At 43.5% G+C, this 20,843-nt stretch overlaps 1 protein-coding gene across 4 annotated transcripts in view; it reads left to right on the top strand.

Moving 5' to 3' along the window:
* The window catches only part of st3gal2 (ST3 beta-galactoside alpha-2,3-sialyltransferase 2), a 288,593-nt gene that overhangs the window by 163,805 nt on the left and 103,945 nt on the right, over positions 1-20,843 (top strand). For all 4 annotated transcript variants that reach the window (XM_073069675.1, XM_073069672.1, XM_073069673.1 and 1 more), the window contains one exon: positions 6,916-7,109. In XM_073069675.1, coding sequence (XP_072925776.1) covers positions 6,916-7,109 — 194 coding nt within the window. The remainder of the gene's footprint in view (positions 1-6,915; positions 7,110-20,843) is intronic.

Here is a 20,843-nt window from a genome sequence, read left to right as displayed (position 1 = left end):
AGTCAATGGAACAGAAACACTGCGGGTGGCGGGTCCGAACTCCGCTGGGTCCTAAGGACCACCGCACTGAGACAGGCTAAATGGGACAAGTGGGGGCTGTGCTGGGTTTGGGTATTTGATCCTCCTCAATATACTGCGTGGGAATTTAAACTGGAGGTGGCAGTGTTTTTTTTTTACGAAGTCGAGTTGCGAGCTCGACATCAACCCGCCACGAATGGTACAGGAGTCACTGGATCGACATCAACCCGGCACAGGAGCGGTCTATCACTGGATCAAACTCGGAAACCTCCATTCTCGAGCCCGGCGCTGATCTCACTGTGCCACCAGCCGACTGGAACAGGCAGGGTCAGGGTGAATCTTGCTAAGAAAAATTTAAGCCAAATACAAAGTTAAACACTCAACGCAGTGTCAACAACAACGACTTAAAATGGCAGACGGCATTCTCCTTCCTTGGTTCGTAAGTACGAGTTGTCCGTAAGTCGGACGTTCATAACTCGGGGACTACCTGTACATGATAAATATATTTTAAAAACCTGGATTACGTCAACAGTTTCTCTTAGTGTGGACTGATGAACATTAAGGTCTTGAGAAATGCTTTTGTAGCCTTTTCCAGCTTCATGCATCTCTATAATTCTTCTTCTAAGGTGTCTGAAAGTTGTTTTCATTGAGGCATGGTGCACAAAAACAAATCTTTCTCAAGAAGTGCAAGCTCTTTCAGTAACCTGACTTTGTATGTCTTTCTTATAGGACAGGACACCTCTACAACCTACACCTAAAATCTGATCTTATTGACTAGAACACTTGACTCTAAATAGCTTTTGTAGAAGGCATTACCCCAGAGGTTACATTCTTTTTTGAACCCAGACTGTGATTGTTTAAATGGTGAACTCAGTATTGATGAGAAGGACAATTGTTTGTGTGTTATTTGTTTAGGCTGATAATGTTTGTCTATTTTTGTGACTTAGATGAAGATCAGACCACATGTTATGAGTTATTAATGAGGAAACCAGGTAAAAGCAAAGGGTTCACAATGTTTTCTTGCAACTGTATGTATATTAAATAGTTAAGTAAGTAGTACAAAAACAGAAATAAAATCTAGTGAGTAAGTATTCATGGATTTGGTGTCCATTTAGAAATTGGATAGCCGAGGGGAGAAAGCTGTTTCTGAATCGCTGAGTGTGTGCCTTCAGGCATCTGTATGTAACGGGGGTTTTTTTCTTTTTCTTTGTTACTGTGTACGTAATCAAAATGGTGTCTTTGTTTTGTTAAAAGTAGGAATGCTGGCGCCTGTGTTAATAGTAGGAATGCTAGCGTCTTTGTTATGATAAGTGCTGGAAGCTTGTTTGGGACTGTAAACTGATTGTTGGCGGGATTTTGGGGAGTCGGGGCGATGGAGTGAGAGAGAGAGGACGGGATGCTGGAAGCTGGGCGACGGTCCCCGGCCCAAGGTTTTCGGTGATGAGAGGAGACGGAGACAGAGGAGTGTGGAGCGACTGGTCGACCACCGTGGGGGTCCCAGGAGGCGGGTCGAGGAAGTCGGAGGGGATCGAATGGTGGCCAGAAGACTTCAGTAATTGAGCTCCAACGGTTGTGCACGAAGTGGTTTGGACTTTGATAAGTTTGGCGCCTTTTCTTTTTTTTTCTCTTATTCATATATACTGTATCGTTAGTAATCGCTTAGTTATAGTAATCTTTATAAATTGTACTCATTTAATCGCATAAGGTGTACTGTCTGTTTTTTGAGCGAGGCGGGGACATCACACAGCATCCACACCAGCTGATTACCCAGTTTGGCGGGGCCGAAGGCTGCTCCCCCTAGACTAGAACGAGTTTGAGCGATGCCTGAGGCGACCCAGGGGTTACATGTACTTCCTCTCTGATGGTAACAATGGGAAGAGGGAATGTTCTGGGTGGTGGGGGGGTCCTTAAGCTTCCTGAAGATGTCTTGGATACTACGGAGGTTAGTACCCATGACGGAGCGGACTTATTTTACAACTTTCTGCAACTTATTTTACTCTTGTGCAGTAGCCCCTCCCCCCACCATTCCAGATGGTGATGCAGTCAGTCAGAATGTTCTCCATGGTATATCTGTACAAGTTTTTGAGTGTTTTAGATGAGAAACCAAATCTCCTCAAATACAAATAGCAAACACCAGAGGGCATATGTGCAAAGTTAAGGGAGGGAAGACATCAGGGGTAAGTTTTTTACACAGAGGGTTGTGAGTGCCTGGAATGACTTGCCAGGGATGGTGGTGGAAGCTAAAACATCAGGGGTATTTAAGAGCCTCTTGGACAAGCATATGGATGAAAGAAAAATAGAGGGTTACGGGGTAGTGTGGGTTTAGTACTTTTTTAAAGGAATATATGGGTCGGCACAACATGGAGGGCTGAAGGGCCTGTACTGTGCTGTAGTGTTCTAGTGTTCCTAATGAAATATAGCCGCTGTCTTGCCTTTTTTACAGCTGCATCAATGTGTTGCGACCAGGTTAGATCATCAGAGATATTGACACCCAGGAACTTGTATTTGCTCACTCTCTCCGTTTCTGATCCCGCTATGAGGATTGGTGTTATGTTCCCTCGTCCTACCCTTCCTGGAGTCCACAATCAGCTCTTTGGTCTTGCTGACATGAGTGCAAGGTTGTTGCTGTGACACCACTCAGCTAGCTCGTATATCTTGCTCCTGTACAGCCTGCCTTCGCCAACAATGGCTGTATCATCAAGTTTATTGATGGCATTTGAGCAATGCCCAGCCACACAGTCATGGGTGTAGAGAGAATAGAGCAATGGGCTAAGAGCACACACTGTGGTGCACCAGTGAGGTAGAGAAGTTTAGCAATCCGCACAGATTGTGATCTACTGGTTAGAAAGTCAGGGATCTGGTTGCAGAGGGAGGTTCAAAAGCTCAGGTTCTGTAGCTTATAGATCAGGACTGTAGGAATGATGGTGTTAAACACTGAACTGTAGTCAATAAACCGTATTCAGTCCTAGGTATTTGTATTGTCCAGGTGATCCAAGGCCGTGTGGAGAGCCTTTGAGATCGCATCTGCCATAAACCTATCGTGGTGATAGGAAAATTGCAGTGGGTCCAGGTCCTTACAGAGAACAGTGTTGATTCCAGCCATGGCCAACCTCTCAAAGCACTTCATCACCGTAGCTACAAGTGCTACTGGACGACAGTCATTGAGGCAGCTCACACTGCTCTTCTGGGCAGTGGTATAATTGTTGCCCTTTTGAAGCAGGTGGGAGCTTCCAGCTGTAGCAACAAGAGGTTGAAGATGTCTTTGAATACTCCCGCCAGTTGGTTGGCACAGAGCCTTACCAGTTCTCTATCAGGGCCTGTCACCTTATGAGGGAGCACCCTCCTAAAAGACAGCCTGATGTCAGCCTGTGAGGCAGATATCACTCGGTCACCGCGGTGATGCTGCAGGGATTCTCGTTGTTGTAGTCTAATTCTCCCTTGCAAAGTGAACATAAAAGGCATGATTAAGTTGCTGAAGGATTGTGTCCCCGGCTGTGCATGTGAGCTGTGGACAGCTGTTTGCATTGAAGTCTCAGGATTACAGGTCTACTGTGGTATCACTAATTACTTGGGCTTTCAGGATGTGAATAACTAGTCTCTGGACTCTGGTTTGTTTTTTTGTTTGCTTCTGTGAGGGAAAGCATCTGACATTCTCTGATCTATTAGCGTAACCTAAAAGGAAACTACACTGAGTAAAACAACAGTCCTCACACATAGCACAGGAGATACAACATTTTTAAGAATTAATTTAAAGTATGATATTTTGACTTGCCTCTTAAACCTTACTGCAGTCTTCCAACATTAAACTATAAAATAATTGGAAGTCTCTTGCCTCAAGTCCCATTAGCATTCTAAACACAATCTGTCTTGTTACCCAGGGAAGCATGAATCCTTAATGTTGTCAACAGTTTGTATCAGTATTGTTATCACTGTGCCGCATCTTTGCCTTTTATTGATGAACTGCTATGACTAACACCTCATTTATAACATGAAATGAAGGTCCGATTTAGCTTTCTGTTGACTCCATTGCTACTTGTCAACTCGATAAATTACAAGAGGTGATGTTCAATGATCAGAGCCAGGAGCCACTAACTTGCTTTGGTTCTCTGATTGGAGACAATTTGAACCTGACTATAATTTCTGAAAAGGTGTTTTTTACCCCTTTCTTAGTGTTATCCATGGAGGCCATAGACCTGGGGCAGCATGGTAGCACTGTGGTTAGCATGCGCTTTATAGTACCTGTGACCCGGGTTTAATTCCCGCTGCTGCCTGTAAGGAGTTTGTACATTCTCCCTGTGACCACGTGTGTTTCTTCCAGGTGGTCAAAGCTGGAAAGGCCTATTCTGCACTGTATGTCAGTAAATAAATGCGAAGCAAGGCAGAACCTCATTAGACCAGAAAACTAGCAAAGAACCTTGGCTTTTACATTGTAATAACAAAGGATCAAATGCATTTGAGACCCACGCAGTAACAGGAATGGAACAAGTTGCATTTATTTCAAGGCAATCTTTTCGTTTTATATGAGATTATGTAAACCTTAATGAAAAGTTAATGACATGACTTTCATCTATTTTCATGAGTCTTTTTATTTGATGCCCAGCTTGGCCAAACTTATGAAATGAAAGCTATGAGAAATGCTCACAGAATCTAGAATGTTATCTATTAGGATTGCTCCAACTCATCAGAAGGGACAGGTTGGAAACAAATGAGGTATATCTATTGTTGCTCATTAATATCAGTTTATATTGTTCAGTATTGAAGATTCTACCCAATACCAATTTTAGATCTATTGCCCCCATGGATCACATTGAAAATAGGTGAAGTTCAAATGTAGAATGATCCTTTATCAATAAGGTGTGTATCTAACTAAAGTTCAGGTCCTACCATTGCAGCTCTAGAAACAAATGTAGTAAATAATTTGGAAATAATTAAAACAAACTAATCATTAGTAATACTAACCACAAAGCTGCTGGATTAAGTATGAGAGTCCACCTAATTCACTGATGTTCTTGAATAGAGGAAGTGGTAAGAACTGTATGGCCAATTCTTGCTCCTATTTTCTATACTCTAAACCATATAATTCCCCTATTAGATATCCTGATGGTTATTCTATCTGTAAAACATTCAACCCACTTCATTGTGTTATGAATGAAGACTGGATCTGGCCTCTGCTGTGACAGAGTTCTCTCTATATTAGCACAAATATAGACATAAGTCCCGATCAGAAGGGTTTAATGGCCATCATTTATAATATGATCATGAAAATACAGCAAGGAATATCAGATAAAATTACGAATGAATGGGAAAAAGAACTTCAATTTCCCTTACCGACAGAGCAATGAGAGAAAATTTTACAGACAGACAGACATACTTTATTGATCCCGAGGGAAATTGGGTTTCATTACAGTCGCACCAACCAAGAATAGTGTAGAAATATAGCAATATAAAACCATAAACAAATAAATAAATAATAGGTAAATTATGCCAAGTGGAAATAACAGTTAGTTAACTCCTCTTCTATATGTGCCAAACACACCCTAATACAATTCAAGGTGGTACATAGGGCCCATATGTCTAAGGACAAACTTGCTCGATTTTATTCCCATGTTAATCCAATCTGTGATAGATGTCACTCTGAAGCAGCTTCTTTGACCCACATGTTTTGGTCTTGCCTTTGCTTGCAAAAGTGCTTGAAAGATATTTTTGGTATCATTTCAACAGTTTTGAGTATTAATTTGCAACCTCATCCTATTTCTGCAATTTTTGGCTTAGCAATGATGGATAACAGTTATTTATCCCCTTCAGCTCGGCGGATGATTGCATTTGTTACATGAATGGCTAGAAGATCCATTCTATTGAACTGGAAAGAAATTAATGCCCCAACTACATTTCAATGGTTTTCCCAAACTATATCTTGTCTGAGTTTAGAAAAATCAGAAGTGTCATTTTTGACCCTTCGGTCAAATTTGAAGAAACCTGGAGACCATTTATTCAACATTTTCGTATGAGTTAGACTGACCTTCCCCGAACCTTTTTCTTATCCCCTTTAGTTATTTGGGTAGAGGTGTGGAGTTATTGACACTACTGTGTATACCTGATATAATACAATAGCCCATGTCGGTTAGGTTAGCTGTTGTTGTTAGTGTTTTTTTGGGGGGGTTGTTTTTGTAAATACAGTATGAGTTTGGGAGGTTATTATATCTGTGTTATTAACTGTTTGTACTTGCATTCTGGCCTTATTAATTATGTACTCTCAGGCTCTCCGTATTTGTTGTTTTTTTATGTTTTGTTTGAAAATTAATAAAAAGATTTAAAAGAAATATAGACATAAGTTTGAAGTATCATCTAGTTCCTACCAATCCCTATTTTCTAAAAATGTTAATTTGTGTTTGATTTGGGGGAACTGGTACTCATCTTAGAAACATAGAAACATAGAAAATAGGTGCAGGAGTAGGCCATTCGGCCCTTCGAGCCTGCACCGCCATTCAGTATGATCATGGCTGATCATCCAACTCAGAACCCTGTACCTGCTTTCTCTCCATACCCTCTGATCCCTTTAGCCACAAGGGCCATATCTAACATATCTAACTATTTCTTGCAGCTTCTTGGCTAGAAGTTTGATTACAAGTTTCCTATTTTTAACACCTCTTGGGTTGGAAGTTTGGTCACAAGTTTCCTGCTTTTGCAATGAAAATTACTCTGTCTGAAAAAGAGATAACAAATTGTTAAAGAACATAATGAAAGAAGTGACATTGAACAATGAATTGTATTTGGATGAGTCCATCAAATAGAATGATATTTGTTTCTCTTACAAAAGAACTTTAGGCTAGGGTTTCATGCAGAAATTTCTTCATTTAAAATTCTGCTGTGTCTTTTTCATCCTTTGATGTTTCCCAGATGCTTCAGCCTCAATTCAAGCCACAAGACCTGAAGGACATTTTAACCAAACTCTTCCTCATTGTGCCTGGAGAAAACCCTTATGGCTCATGGAACCGTTCTCGATGTCGGCGTTGTGCAGTAGTGGGTAATTCTGGAAACTTGCACCAATCTCGTTATGGAGAGGACATCAATGCACATGAATTCATCATGAGGTAAATTCAAAACTGCTCAACTACAAAGTGTGTGTAACACATGCAAAATTCCGGAGGAACTCAGTAGGTCACGCGGCATCTCTGGAGGGGAACAAATTCCATAGCTTCTGCCATCTACAATAAGATCTTGCTACAGACCATATCTTTTCCTTACCCCTCTCCCACTTTTCACTTCCCATTTTCAATGGGGATTGCTCTCTAAGTAACTCCATTGTCCACTCCTCCTTTCACACAGATCTCCCTCTTGGCACTTATCGCTGCAAGTAGGGAAGTGCTACTCCTGCCCCTACACGTCCTCCCTCAACACAATTCAGGGCCCCAAGCAATACTTCCAGGTGAGGCCTGTCAGGGTCATTTACTGTGTCTGATTCTCCCATTGTGACCCATCACAGATTAAGGGACCACTTCATTAAGCAGTTTCGCCCCATCTGCCACAGATGGGTGAGATTTCCCAGTAGCTACCCATTTCAATTTGACTTCCCATTCCTATTCCAAAATGTCAGTCCATGGCCTCCTCCAGTGCCGCAGTGAGATTACACTCAGGTTGGAGGATGAACACCTCAGAGTAGTCTAAAACTTGATGCCAAGAACATCGATTTCTCTAACTTACAGTGATTTCTTCAACTCTCCTTTTCTCTTTTCCATTCTAGATCCCCCCTCACAACTTCTCTTCCCCTCACCAGCCTATCACATCACTATACAGTGTCCCTTCTCCTTTCTTTTCTCCAATGATCCACTCTCCTATCAGATTCCTTCTTCTTCAGCCCTTTACTTCTTCCACCTATCACCTCTCAATTTCTTATTTCATCCTCCCTCACCAAGTTTTTCCTATCAACTTCCATCTTGTACTCCTTTCCCTCTTTCTCCTTATTTTAGCTTCTTCCCCCTTCCTTTTCATTCAGTGAGGTGGACCTCACTGTATATAGTTTATGATTATTTGCACTATTGTTTTTGTTTGCTTTTAATTCTGTACAGAGAGAGCTCAGGGAAACCGGCATCAAATTCCCTGTATGTGTCCTCATGCTTGGCGGTAATAAAGGATTCTGATTCGGATTCTGAATTTCCAGTCCTGATTAAGACTCTAGCCCTGAAATGTTGACTGTTTATTGCTCTCCATAAATGCTGTCTGACCTGATGGGTTCCTCCACCACTTTGTATCTGTTGCTCAAGATTTCTACCACCTGCAGAATCCTTTGTGTTTGTGTGTAGGTGCACACCGCACAAGCAAATATGTTTGCAAATTTGTTCTATGCATGTCTGCATGTATGTATTGTGTGCACACATATGTGCACAACCGTGTATGGGCATCCATTATTGAATTGACTTTGTCTTATATCCTTCACATACATGAGGAGTAAAAATCTTTACGTTATGTCTCTATCTGAATGTGCAATGTGCAACCATAGTAATTTATAATAAATAGAACAGTCAATGTAATATGGAGTACACTCAAATCAGTGTGAGTTCATCACTCTGATGGCGATACAATTTTCTGCCAGTATCTCACCAAGGAGTCCATTACTCAGACTGGTCCCTTGCTCACCAAAATATTTTGTTAGATTTCACTGGAGTGATGAATCCAACATGTATCAGAACTGTGAGGTTATTTGTGGGGTGAATACAATGTCAAATCAGATATGTATTCAAGAAACAAAGGAAGATTAGATTGGTAAAAAAAAGGTCAGAAATAAGAGTTTAAAAGTAATACTAAAAGCCACACACTTCTTAATCATTTAATTTCTGTATCAGGGGGGTTGACTTTAAACCGTTCCAACATTTAATTATTACATTTGGCAAGTTAATGTACAGTTACACCTCATTGAACATTACAAGAAAGTTAACCACAAGATTCCATTTTCCTGAAGTCCAGCTATAGAACACAGCACGTTGCCCAGCACCATGCCACGGACCAGTGGTGAATTTATATGTTAACAATATTGTGGTCTATCTGGTTTGGAATGCTGCTGTTGGTAGCCCAGCTCTTAGAAGCATATGGGAGGGCAGAGATCACTGATACCTAGTACAACAAGTGTTTTATGTCGTGACTGAGGTCAAGATGCACCACAGCTTGTTACGTTCCCCATAACTGGGTGACTTACCAGCAAAGATAGAGAGGTCCGCTGAAGTCTGATGCTACTATTTTCAAACGTTTTTATTTATAAAGGGGCACAAACGTATGGTTAATACAAAACATTCAGAACATATATGTTGTCAATACTCAATTTAAAGCACAGGTATAGTAATAATCAATCGGAAATAAGCTCTATAGTTGTCTAGGGGATAATACTGAGTCCAATGGAAATATAAAAGTCACTCATAAATCTGCAGGCTTTTCCGTTTGGGAACCGCTGGCATTTCACGTGTTGAAGAGAGAGATTGGTGAGAGAAAGGAACACTTGCCCGTTGTCTTTGCGAAGCAAATCCCTGTTGTTAGTTAAAAACGGTTTTTCCTTTGGTTTCAGCCACAGACTCCCGAACCGGAATCTAACGCACGTGGCTTCCTTCAAAATGGCTTCCCGCTCCGACGGGAAGCGCTATCGTGTCTTCTTAGTGTGTCTCCTTGGTGCGTCTGAGGGGCCGCCTCGGCAGCCCACCTTTTATCGGGACTTGCAGGGTTGTAGCTGTCAATCAGGGTGGGGTGAGGCAATCTCTCCTCATCTCCCAGCCCACGTTGCCCTGAGGGTTTGCACGTAACCCAGTCCCCATTCCACAAAGGTGTCTCCAAGAGACAATGGCCATTTCCGTGGCTTTTGTCTGGCTGAGAGGCCAGACCACATTCCAAAACCTGGAGGCCTCTCCCTCACTCTCCTGAGTCCAATTCAGCACGTCGCTCTCTCTCTTGGGTCATTGACCCCCCCCTTCACTAGGCTCTTGCGATTCTCACAAAGGAGGGGGCTGGGGTCATAACAAGCTCAATATGGCGACTCTGCCCAGGACTGCAAGAAATTGCAGAGTTATGAACACAACCCAGTTCAAAATACCAGACAGCCTCCCTTTAATTGATTCTGTCTACATTTCCCACTGTCTTGGGAAAGCAGAAGACTTAATCAAGGACCCCTCCTGCCTGATCATTGTCTTTTCTACAATGCCCACCCCCCACCAATCAGGTGGAAGTTACAAAAACTAGAGAACACATGCCAACAGGCTCAAGGACAGCTTCCATCAACATAAGACTGGGGAACAGATCTCGTATGATGAAGATTAACCTTAGATCTCTCAGTCTACCGTGTCGTGGCCTTCGCACTTTATTTGTCTACCTCCATTGCATTTTCTCTGTAACACCATATTCTGCATTCTATTTTTTCCTTTTGTACTGTTTCAAAGTTGTTATAGATGGAACAGACAGAAGGTTCTATCAGCCCGATAGAGATACCCGCATGGTGTGTTACAATCCCAGGTGCCAGGGTACGGGATGTCTCGGATCGGGTGCAGAGTATTCTGAAGGGAGAGGGCGAACAGCCAGAAATCTTGGTACACGTTGGTACCAGTGACATAGGTAGAAAATGGGAGGAGGTCCTGAAGAGAGAATTCAAGGAGTTAGATAGGAGGCTGAAAAGCAGGATCTCTAGGGTAGTAATCTTGGGATTGCTACCTGTGTCACATGCTAATGAGCGCAAGAATAGCATGATCAGGCATATTAATGGGTGGCTGAGAGACTGGTGTAGGGGGCAGGGCTTCAGATTCCTGGATCACTGGGGCATCTTCTGGGGGAGGTGCAACCTGTACAAAAAGGATAGGTTACACCGGAACCCAAAGGGGTCCAATATCCTAACAGGCAGGTTTAATAGAGCTGTTTGGGAGGGTTTAAACTAATTTGGTGGGGGATGGGAACCGGAGTGATAGGACTGACTGAGGAAGAGGAAAACAGAAATAAATCAAAGGTAGTGTACAACAGAGATTATAGAAACAACAGGTAGGAGATGAGGCTTAATCACAGCCAGTGGGATGAGTTACAGGGTAATAGAGGTGTGGTGCAGTTAAAACTGAAAGCAATAAATACTGGACTGAAAGTGTTACATTTGAATGCAGGTAGCATAAGAAATAAAATGGATGATCTTGAAATTCAGCTACAGATTGGCAAGTATGATGTTGTGGTCATCTCTGAAACTTGGCTAAAGAATGGCTGCCCTTGGGAGCTGAATGTCCAAGGACATACGGTGTATTGGAAAGATAGGTTAGTAGGCAGAGGGGGTGGGGTGGCCCTATGTAGAAGAAATGATATTAAATCATTAGAAAGGGATGACATAGGATCAGAAGATGTAGAGTCTGTATGGGTTGAGTTAAGAAATGGCAGGGGTAAAAGGACCCTAATGGCAGTTGTATACAGGCCTCCAAACAGCAGCCAGGATGAGGAATACAAATTACAGCAGGAGACAGAAAAGGCATGTCAGAAGGACAATGTCATGATAATCGTTGGGGTTTTTAACGCGAAAGTGGATTGGGAAAACCAGGCCGGTACTGGACCTCAAGAGAGAATTTGTAGAATATCTAAGGGTTGGCTTTTTAGAACAGCTTGTTGCTGAGCCCACTAGGGGATTGGTTGTGCTGGATTGGGTGTGTGCAATGATCTGGAGGTGATAAGAGAGCTTAAGGCTAAGGAACCCTTAGGGAACAGTGATCACAATATGATCATGTTCACTTTGAAATTTGAGAAGGAGAAACTAAATTCCAATGTATTGGTATTTCAATGGAATAAGGGAAATTACAGTGGCATGAGAGAGGTACTGGCCAAAGTTGACTGGAAAGGGACACTAGCAGGAAGGACAGCAGAGCAGCAGTGGCTGGCGTTTCTGTGAAAAATAAGGGAAGTGCAAGATAGATATATTCCAAATAAGAAAAAAATTTCAAATGGAAGAAGGACACTAACGTGGCTGACAAGTGAAGTCAGAGCCAAAGTAAAAGCAAAAGAGAGGGCATACAAGGAAGCCAGAGCTAGTGGGAAGATAGAGGATAGGGAAGCTTTTAAAAACTTGCAGAAGGAAACTAAGAAGGTCATTAGGAAGGAAAAGATGAATTATGAAAGGAAGATGATGACTAATATCAAAGAAGATATTAAAAGCTTTTTTAAGTATATAAAGGGTAAAAGAGAATTGAAGATAGATATTGGACTAATAGAAAATGATACTGGAGATACTGTAGTGAGAGACTCAGAGATGGCAAAGGAACTGAATGCATATTTTCCATCAGTCTTCACAGTGGAAGACATCTGCAGTATACTGGACATTCAAGAGTGTCAGGGAAGTGAGGTTTGTGCAGTGAAAATTACGACTGAGAAGGTGCTCAGGAAGCCTAATGGTCTGAGGGTGGATAAATCTCCTGGACCTGATGGAATGCACCCTTGGGTTCTGAAGGAAGTAGCTGGAGAGATTTTGGAGGCATTACCGATGATCTTTCAAAAATCAATAGATTCTGGCATTGTACCGGATGACTGGAAAATTGCAAATGTTACTTAGCTATTTAAGAAGGGTGTGAGGCAGCAGAAAGGAAACTATAGAACTGCTAGCCTGACATCAGTGGTTGGGAAGTTGTTGGAATCAGTTGTTAGGGATGAGATTACGGAGTACCTGGAGGCACATAACAAGATAGGCCAAAGCCAGCATGGTTTCCTGAAAGGAAAATCCTGACTGACTAACCTACTGCAATATTTTAAGGAAATTATAAGCAGGGTAGACAAAGGAGATGCAGTAGATGTGGTGTACTTGGATTTTTAGAAGGCCTTTGACAAGGTGCAGCATATGAAACTGCCTAGCAAGATAAGAGCCCATGGAATTACAAGGAAGTTACTAGTATGGGTGGAGCATTGGCTGATCGACAGAAAACAGTGAGAATAAAGGGATCTTATTCTAGCTGGCTGCCGGTTACCAGTGGAGTTCCACAGGGGTCGGTGTTGGGACCATTGCTTTTTACGATGTATGTCAATGATTTGGACTATGGAATTAATGGATTTGTGGCTAAATTTGCTGATGAGATCGGTGGTGGAGCGGGTAGCGTTGAGGAAACAGAGAGCCTGCAGAGAGATAGTTTAGGGGAATGGGCAAAGAAGTAGCAAATGAAATACAACGTTGGAAAGTGTATGGTCATGCACTTTGATGGAAGAAATAAACAGGCAGACTATTATTTAGATAGGAAGAGAATTCAAAATGCAAAGATGCAAAAGGATTTGGGAGTCCTTGTGCAGGATACCCTAAAGGTTAACCTCCAAGTTGAGTCAGTGGTGAAAAAGACAAATGCAATGTTGGCATTCATATCTAGAGGTATAGAATATAAGAGCAGGGATGTGATGTTGAGGCTCTTTTAGGCATGTCACATCATTCACATAGCTAATTCCTGACCCATGAATATACTCAGTCAACACCTGTATTGGAAGAGAGGTAAATAGAGGAAAAGATCAAAGGATTTCGAAGATTGAAAGCTTGCTTGAAAAATCCAGATGCCTGGGAATCAGCCACATATTGTTCCTCTGTACTTGTCTTCACCATAGTCTTGTTTCATGTGGCTTCTGGCTTCATTTCCAGGGATCTCAGTTCAGCCCCAGCCAAGATCTTAGTTGCTCCAGCTTCCAACGTTTGCACTATCTTGTGTCTCTTGGGAATTATTGGTGCATGACCACTAAAAATGGAGAGGGCATATTTGGGATGGTACTGAGAACTTTGAACCCATGCATCAGGAGCTTGCAAAAACTCAGCATAAACCATGGAAAGAGCACAACATCTTACAACATACCCACCAGCCCATGCCCATCTGTAGAAGAGTTTTCACTTTATCAACCACCTCAGAACCCACAACAAAAGTAGAAGCAGCTATTCTTGAAGGATTATTCCCAATGTTGGTCTTTTGTTTCTCCAGACTTGCAATTAATTTGTCTTGAACAATTCATCTTTATTCTGTTTCTGCTGTTTTCCACAAAAAGATGGACATACCTCCACCAGAGTTTCTAAATATTTTCTTACTGCATGCCCATTCTTAAATTTACAGGCTTTCCCAATACCCTGACCATGAAGTATAAATGAAAAGTGCAAGATGATTGCAGAGTGGTAGTCAGAAGTTGGCCTCACCAGCTGGAAAAATGCCAGCCAGGAAATGCCACCCAGGAAGCCTGAGCAGGCTAGGAGGCAGAGGAAGCCAAGGAGCCAAACAAAGCATTTAGGTTAGGCAAGTGGTACAGCGACCAGATGTAGGTAAAGCTGTGCATCTGGGGGCAGTGCTGTATGATTGTGGTAGGGATAGATGTGCCAGTCATTAGGAGCCCTTCCAATATATCACCTGTACCTTGCACTCTACAAAGTGGCTGCCTCTTGTCTGGTCTCAGAGACCAACTTGAGATGGAATATGTCTTTTTCGATTATGACAGAACTTTTTAACCCTTTTTAATATTGTTCTTTGCACAAATGCTGACTGACCTGCTGAGTCTTTCCAACATTTTCATTTTCCAATGTTGGCAGTTCTTGTTTGATTTCCCCTTGATCTGAACCCTATAGAGGAACAGCTTACTGTGATATATGATTTCCAGTCACAGACTAGACTGTAAATTGATGTCAGGGTTTCCTGCTGGGATATTGTGATGTGGCATAAAGGCTAAACTGGTTGTAAGCAGTTTCAGGAATGGTGCTGCATGCTTTTTTTATATTCCTTAGAAGATTCACAAGCTTAGCCTGTGTATTGTGCTGATCAAGGAGATTTACTGAACTGAATAGATTTCATCACCAATAAACTGTGATGTTATATATCTGGCAGTAAAAGACACTTTCAGAGAGATTGTTTTAAAGAAAACCCATCTTTGCTGTAACCTCAGATTGCCTGAAAGCAGATGTCACAGCCAATTGTGAAGCATGTCTACTATTGAAATGAAGGAAGTGCCACTGCTAATTTGTGCACAGACCACAATGAGACATTGACCAGAAAATTCACTTTAATGTGTTCCTTCAGTGGAGAGATACATGTTGACCAGAATGCAGAGAGATTTTCCCCGCTCTTTGAAATAGAGTCATGTGATCTACAAAACATTGATCCTATTTCTGGCGTCACTTGCATGCCAGGTAAATGTACCTTGAATATACATAAAATTTCTTAGTAATTGCACTTCCGAGCTTAAAAAATAAACATTTTAATCTGCTTCAATTCTGTTGAAGTGGTAAGAGGCAGACTGGGAGTATTTTGAGGGGATTTGTTTTAAACCAGCCCAAGGTTATAAATAATTTAACAACAATTTTTTTTATAATGTTCACTTTAGAAGTTGATTGAGTCAAAGGCCAGTTTAAGATTACAATCCAAGGTGCTGTTGAGCTAGTGATTGTTTGGTTTAGATCAAAGGCAATCAAGCCATCGTTCTGTTTATGAAAATAATTGGCCCAGACTGAGCTGCTAAACAAAGGCCAGATTTAGCATTCTGGTGGGATTAGATTAGATCTGGTAATCTGCTGCAATTGGAGTACACATGAAAGTACCTCAGAAAGATCTGTTTTCAGATAGGCTGAATAGGTTCAGGTTCATGACTATGTCGAATTCAAACATCAGCCTTCCAACCTCAGTTTAGAGTGGATAAAAGTCAGTCAATACTTAAGGTTTTGACTGACAATAAGGATCTGTAGCTGGGAATTGTATGAATAGTGATGTAGTTGCCCTGCTGGCCAATCTCTAACACCCTCTGTCATTTGCTTTTCTGCACTCAGTAGTGGTGAATTGCCATTTGAGTGACAGCCGGTACCTGCAGAAGGAGAAAGAGCAGAAGAATGACAGTGAGAGAAATGCACCCAGTGGCACTGCATTGGCTATCTCCTGTACACCTGATATTAATGCACCCAGTGGCACTGCATTGGCTATCTCCTGTACACCTGATATTAATGCACCCAGTGGCACTGCATTGGCTATCTCCTGTACACCTGATATTAATGCACCCAGTGGCACTGCATTGGCTATCTCCTGTACACCTGATATTAATGCACCCAGTGGCACTGCATTGGCTATCTCCTGTACACCTGATATTAATGCACCCAGTGGCACTGCATTGGCTATCTCCTGTACACCTGATATTAATGCACCCAGTGGCACTGCATTGGCTATCTCCTGTACACCTGATATTAATGCACCCAGTGGCACTGCATTGGCTATCTCCTGTACACCTGATATGAATGCACCCAGTGGCACTGCATTGGCTATCTCCTGTACACCTGATATTAATGCACCCAGTGGCACTGCATTGGGTATCTCCTGTACACCTGATATTAATGCACCCAGTGGCACTGCATTGGCTATCTCCTGTACACCTGATATTAATGCACCCAGTGGCACTGCATTGGCTATCTCCTGTACACCTGATATTAATGCACCCAGTGGCACTGCATTGGCTATCTCCTGTACACCTGATATTAATGCACCCAGTGGCACTGCATTGGCTATCTCCTGTACACCTGATATTAATGCACCCAGTGGCACTGCATTGGCTATCTCCTGTACACCTGATATTAATGCACCCAGTGGCACTGCATTGGCTATCTCCTGTACACCTGATATGAATGCACCCAGTGGCACTGCATTGGCTATCTCCTGTACACCTGATATGAATGCACCCAGTGGCACTGCATTGGCTATCTCCTGTACACCTGATATTAATGCACCCATTGGCACTGCATTGGCTATCTCCTGTACACCTGATATGAATGCACCCAGTGGCACTGCATTGGGTATCTCCTGTACACCTGATATTAATGCACCCAGTGGCACTGCATTGGCTATCTCCTGTACACCTGATATTAATGCACCCAGTGGCACTGCATTGGCTATCTCCTGTACACCTGATATTAATGCACCCAGTGGCACTGCATTGGCTATCTCCTGTACACCTGATATTAATGCACCCAGTGGCACTGCATTGGCTATCTCCTGTACACCTGATATTAATGCACCCAGTGGCACTGCATTGGCTATCTCCTGTACACCTGATATTAATGCACCCAGTGGCACTGCATTGGCTATCTCCTGTACACCTGATATTAATGCACCCAGTGGCACTGCATTGGGTATCTCCTGTACACCTGATATTAATGCACCCAGTGGCACTGCATTGGCTATCTCCTGTACACCTGATATTAATGCACCCAGTGGCACTGCATTGGGTATCTCCTGTACACCTGATATTAATGCACCCAGTGGCACGGCATTGGGTATCTCCTGTACACCTGATATTAATGCACCCAGTGGCACTGCATTGGGTATCTCCTGTACACCTGATATTAATGCACCCAGTGGCACTGCATTGGGTATCTCCTGTACACCTGATATTAATGCACCCAGTGGCACTGCATTGGCTATCTCCTGTACACCTGATATGAATGCACCCAGTGGCACTGCATTGGCTATCTCCTGTACACCTGATATGAATGCACCCAGTGGCACTGCATTGGCTATCTCCTGTACACCTGATATGAATGCACCCAGTGGCACTGCATTGGCTATCTCCTGTACACCTGATATGAATGCACCCAGTGGCACTGCATTGGGTATCTCCTGTACACCTGATATTAATGCACCCAGTGGCACTGCATTGGCTATCTCCTGTACACCTGATATGAATGCACCCAGTGGCACTGCATTGGGTATCTCCTGTACACCTGATATTAATGCACCCAGTGGCACTGCATTGGCTATCTCCTGTACACCTGATATTAATGCACCCAGTGGCACTGCATTGGGTATCTCCTGTACACCTGATATTAATGCACCCAGTGGCACTGCATTGGCTATCTCCTGTACACCTGATATGAATGCACCCAGTGGCACTGCATTGGGTATCTCCTGTACACCTGATATTAATGCACCCAGTGGCACTGCATTGGGTATCTCCTGTACACCTGATATGAATGCACCCAGTGGCACTGCATTGGGTATCTCCTGTACACCTGATATTAATGCACCCAGTGGCACTGCATTGGGTATCTCCTGTACACCTGATATGAATGCACCCAGTGGCACTGCATTGGCTATCTCCTGTACACCTGATATTAATGCACCCAGTGGCACTGCATTGGGTATCTCCTGTACACCTGATATTAATGCACCCAGTGGCACTGCATTGGCTATCTCCTGTACACCTGATATGAGTGCACCCAGTGGCACTGCATTGGGTATCTCCTGTACACCTGATATTAATGCACCCAGTGGCACTGCATTGGCTATCTCCTGTACACCTGATATGAGTGCACCCAGTGGCACTGCATTGGCTATCTCCTGTACACCTGATATGAGTGCACCCAGTGGCACTGCATTGGCTATCTCCTGTACACCTGATATTAATGCACCCAGTGGCACTGCATTGGCTATCTCCTGTACACCTGATATGAGTGCACCCAGTGGCACTGCATTGGCTATCTCCTGTACACCTGATATTAATGCACCCAGTGGCACTGCATTGGCTATCTCCTGTACACCTGATATTAATGCACCCAGTGGCACTGCATTGGCTATCTCCTGTACACCTGATATTAATGCACCCAGTGGCACTGCATTGGCTATCTCCTGTACACCTGATATTAATGCACCCAGTGGCACTGCATTGGGTATCTCCTGTACACCTGATATTAATGCACCCAGTGGCACTGCATTGGCTATCTCCTGTACACCTGATATTAATGCACCCAGTGGCACTGCATTGGCTATCTCCTGTACACCTGATATTAATGCACCCAGTGGCACTGCATTGGCTATCTCCTGTACACCTGATATTAATGCACCCAGTGGCACTGCATTGGCTATCTCCTGTACACCTGATATGAATGCACCCAGTGGCACTGCATTGGCTATCTCCTGTACACCTGATATTAATGCACCCAGTGGCACTGCATTGGGTATCTCCTGTACACCTGATATTAATGCACCCAGTGGCACTGCATTGGGTATCTCCTGTACACCTGATATTAATGCACCCAGTGGCACTGCATTGGGTATCTCCTGTACACCTGATATTAATGCACCCAGTGGCACTGCATTGGCTATCTCCTGTACACCTGATATTAATGCACCCAGTGGCACTGCATTGGCTATCTCCTGTACACCTGATATGAATGCACCCAGTGGCACTGCATTGGCTATCTCCTGTACACCTGATATGAATGCACCCAGTGGCACTGCATTGGGTATCTCCTGTACACCTGATATTAATGCACCCAGTGGCACTGCATTGGCTATCTCCTGTACACCTGATATGAATGCACCCAGTGGCACTGCATTGGCTATCTCCTGTACACCTGATATGAATGCACCCAGTGGCACTGCATTGGCTATCTCCTGTACACCTGATATGAATGCACCCAGTGGCACTGCATTGGCTATCTCCTGTACACCTGATATTAATGCACCCAGTGGCACTGCATTGGCTATCTCCTGTACACCTGATATTAATGCACCCAGTGGCACTGCATTGGCTATCTCCTGTACACCTGATATTAATGCACCCAGTGGCACTGCATTGGCTATCTCCTGTACACCTGATATTAATGCACCCAGTGGCACTGCATTGGGTATCTCCTGTACACCTGATATTAATGCACCCAGTGGCACTGCATTGGCTATCTCCTGTACACCTGATATTAATGCACCCAGTGGCACTGCATTGGGTATCTCCTGTACACCTGATATTAATGCACCCAGTGGCACTGCATTGGGTATCTCCTGTACACCTGATATTAATGCACCCAGTGGCACTGCATTGGGTATCTCCTGTACACCTGATATTAATGCACCCAGTGGCACTGCATTGGGTATCTCCTGTACACCTGATATGAGTGCACCCAGTGGCACTGCATTGGCTATCTCCTGTACACCTGATATTAATGCACCCAGTGGCACTGCATTGGCTATCTCCTGTACACCTGATATTAATGCACCCAGTGGCACTGCATTGGGTATCTCCTGTACACCTGATATTAATGCACCCAGTGGCACTGCATTGGGTATCTCCTGTACACCTGATATTAATGCACCCAGTGGCACTGCATTGGCTATCTCCTGTACACCTGATATTAATGCACCCAGTGGCACTGCATTGGGTATCTCCTGTACACCTGATATGAATGCACCCAGTGGCACTGCATTGGGTATCTCCTGTACACCTGATATTAATGCACCCAGTGGCACTGCATTGGCTATCTCCTGTACACCTGATATTAATGCACCCAGTGGCACTGCATTGGGTATCTCCTGTACACCTGATATTAATGCACCCAGTGGCACTGCATTGGCTATCTCCTGTACACCTGATATTAATGCACCCAGTGGCACTGCATTGGCTATCTCCTGTACACCTGATATTAATGCACCCAGTGGCACTGCATTGGCTATCTCCTGTACACCTGATATTAATGCACCCAGTGGCACTGCATTGGGTATCTCCTGTACACCTGATATTAATGCACCCAGTGGCACTGCATTGGCTATCTCCTGTACACCTGATATGAATGCACCCAGTGGCACTGCATTGGGTATCTCCTGTACACCTGATATTAATGCACCCAGTGGCACTGCATTGGCTATCTCCTGTACACCTGATATGAATGCACCCAGTGGCACTGCATTGGCTATCTCCTGTACACCTGATATTAATGCACCCAGTGGCACTGCATTGGCTATCTCCTGTACACCTGATATGAATGCACCCAGTGGCACTGCATTGGCTATCTCCTGTACACCTGATATTAATGCACCCAGTGGCACTGCATTGGCTATCTCCTGTACACCTGATAT

Source organism: Hemitrygon akajei, chromosome 17 (assembly GCF_048418815.1).
Source record: "Hemitrygon akajei chromosome 17, sHemAka1.3, whole genome shotgun sequence".
Taxonomy (NCBI): domain Eukaryota; kingdom Metazoa; phylum Chordata; class Chondrichthyes; order Myliobatiformes; family Dasyatidae; genus Hemitrygon; species Hemitrygon akajei.
The sequence above is the reverse complement of the archived record's forward strand: the minus strand, read 5'-3'. Positions and strand labels throughout refer to the sequence as shown.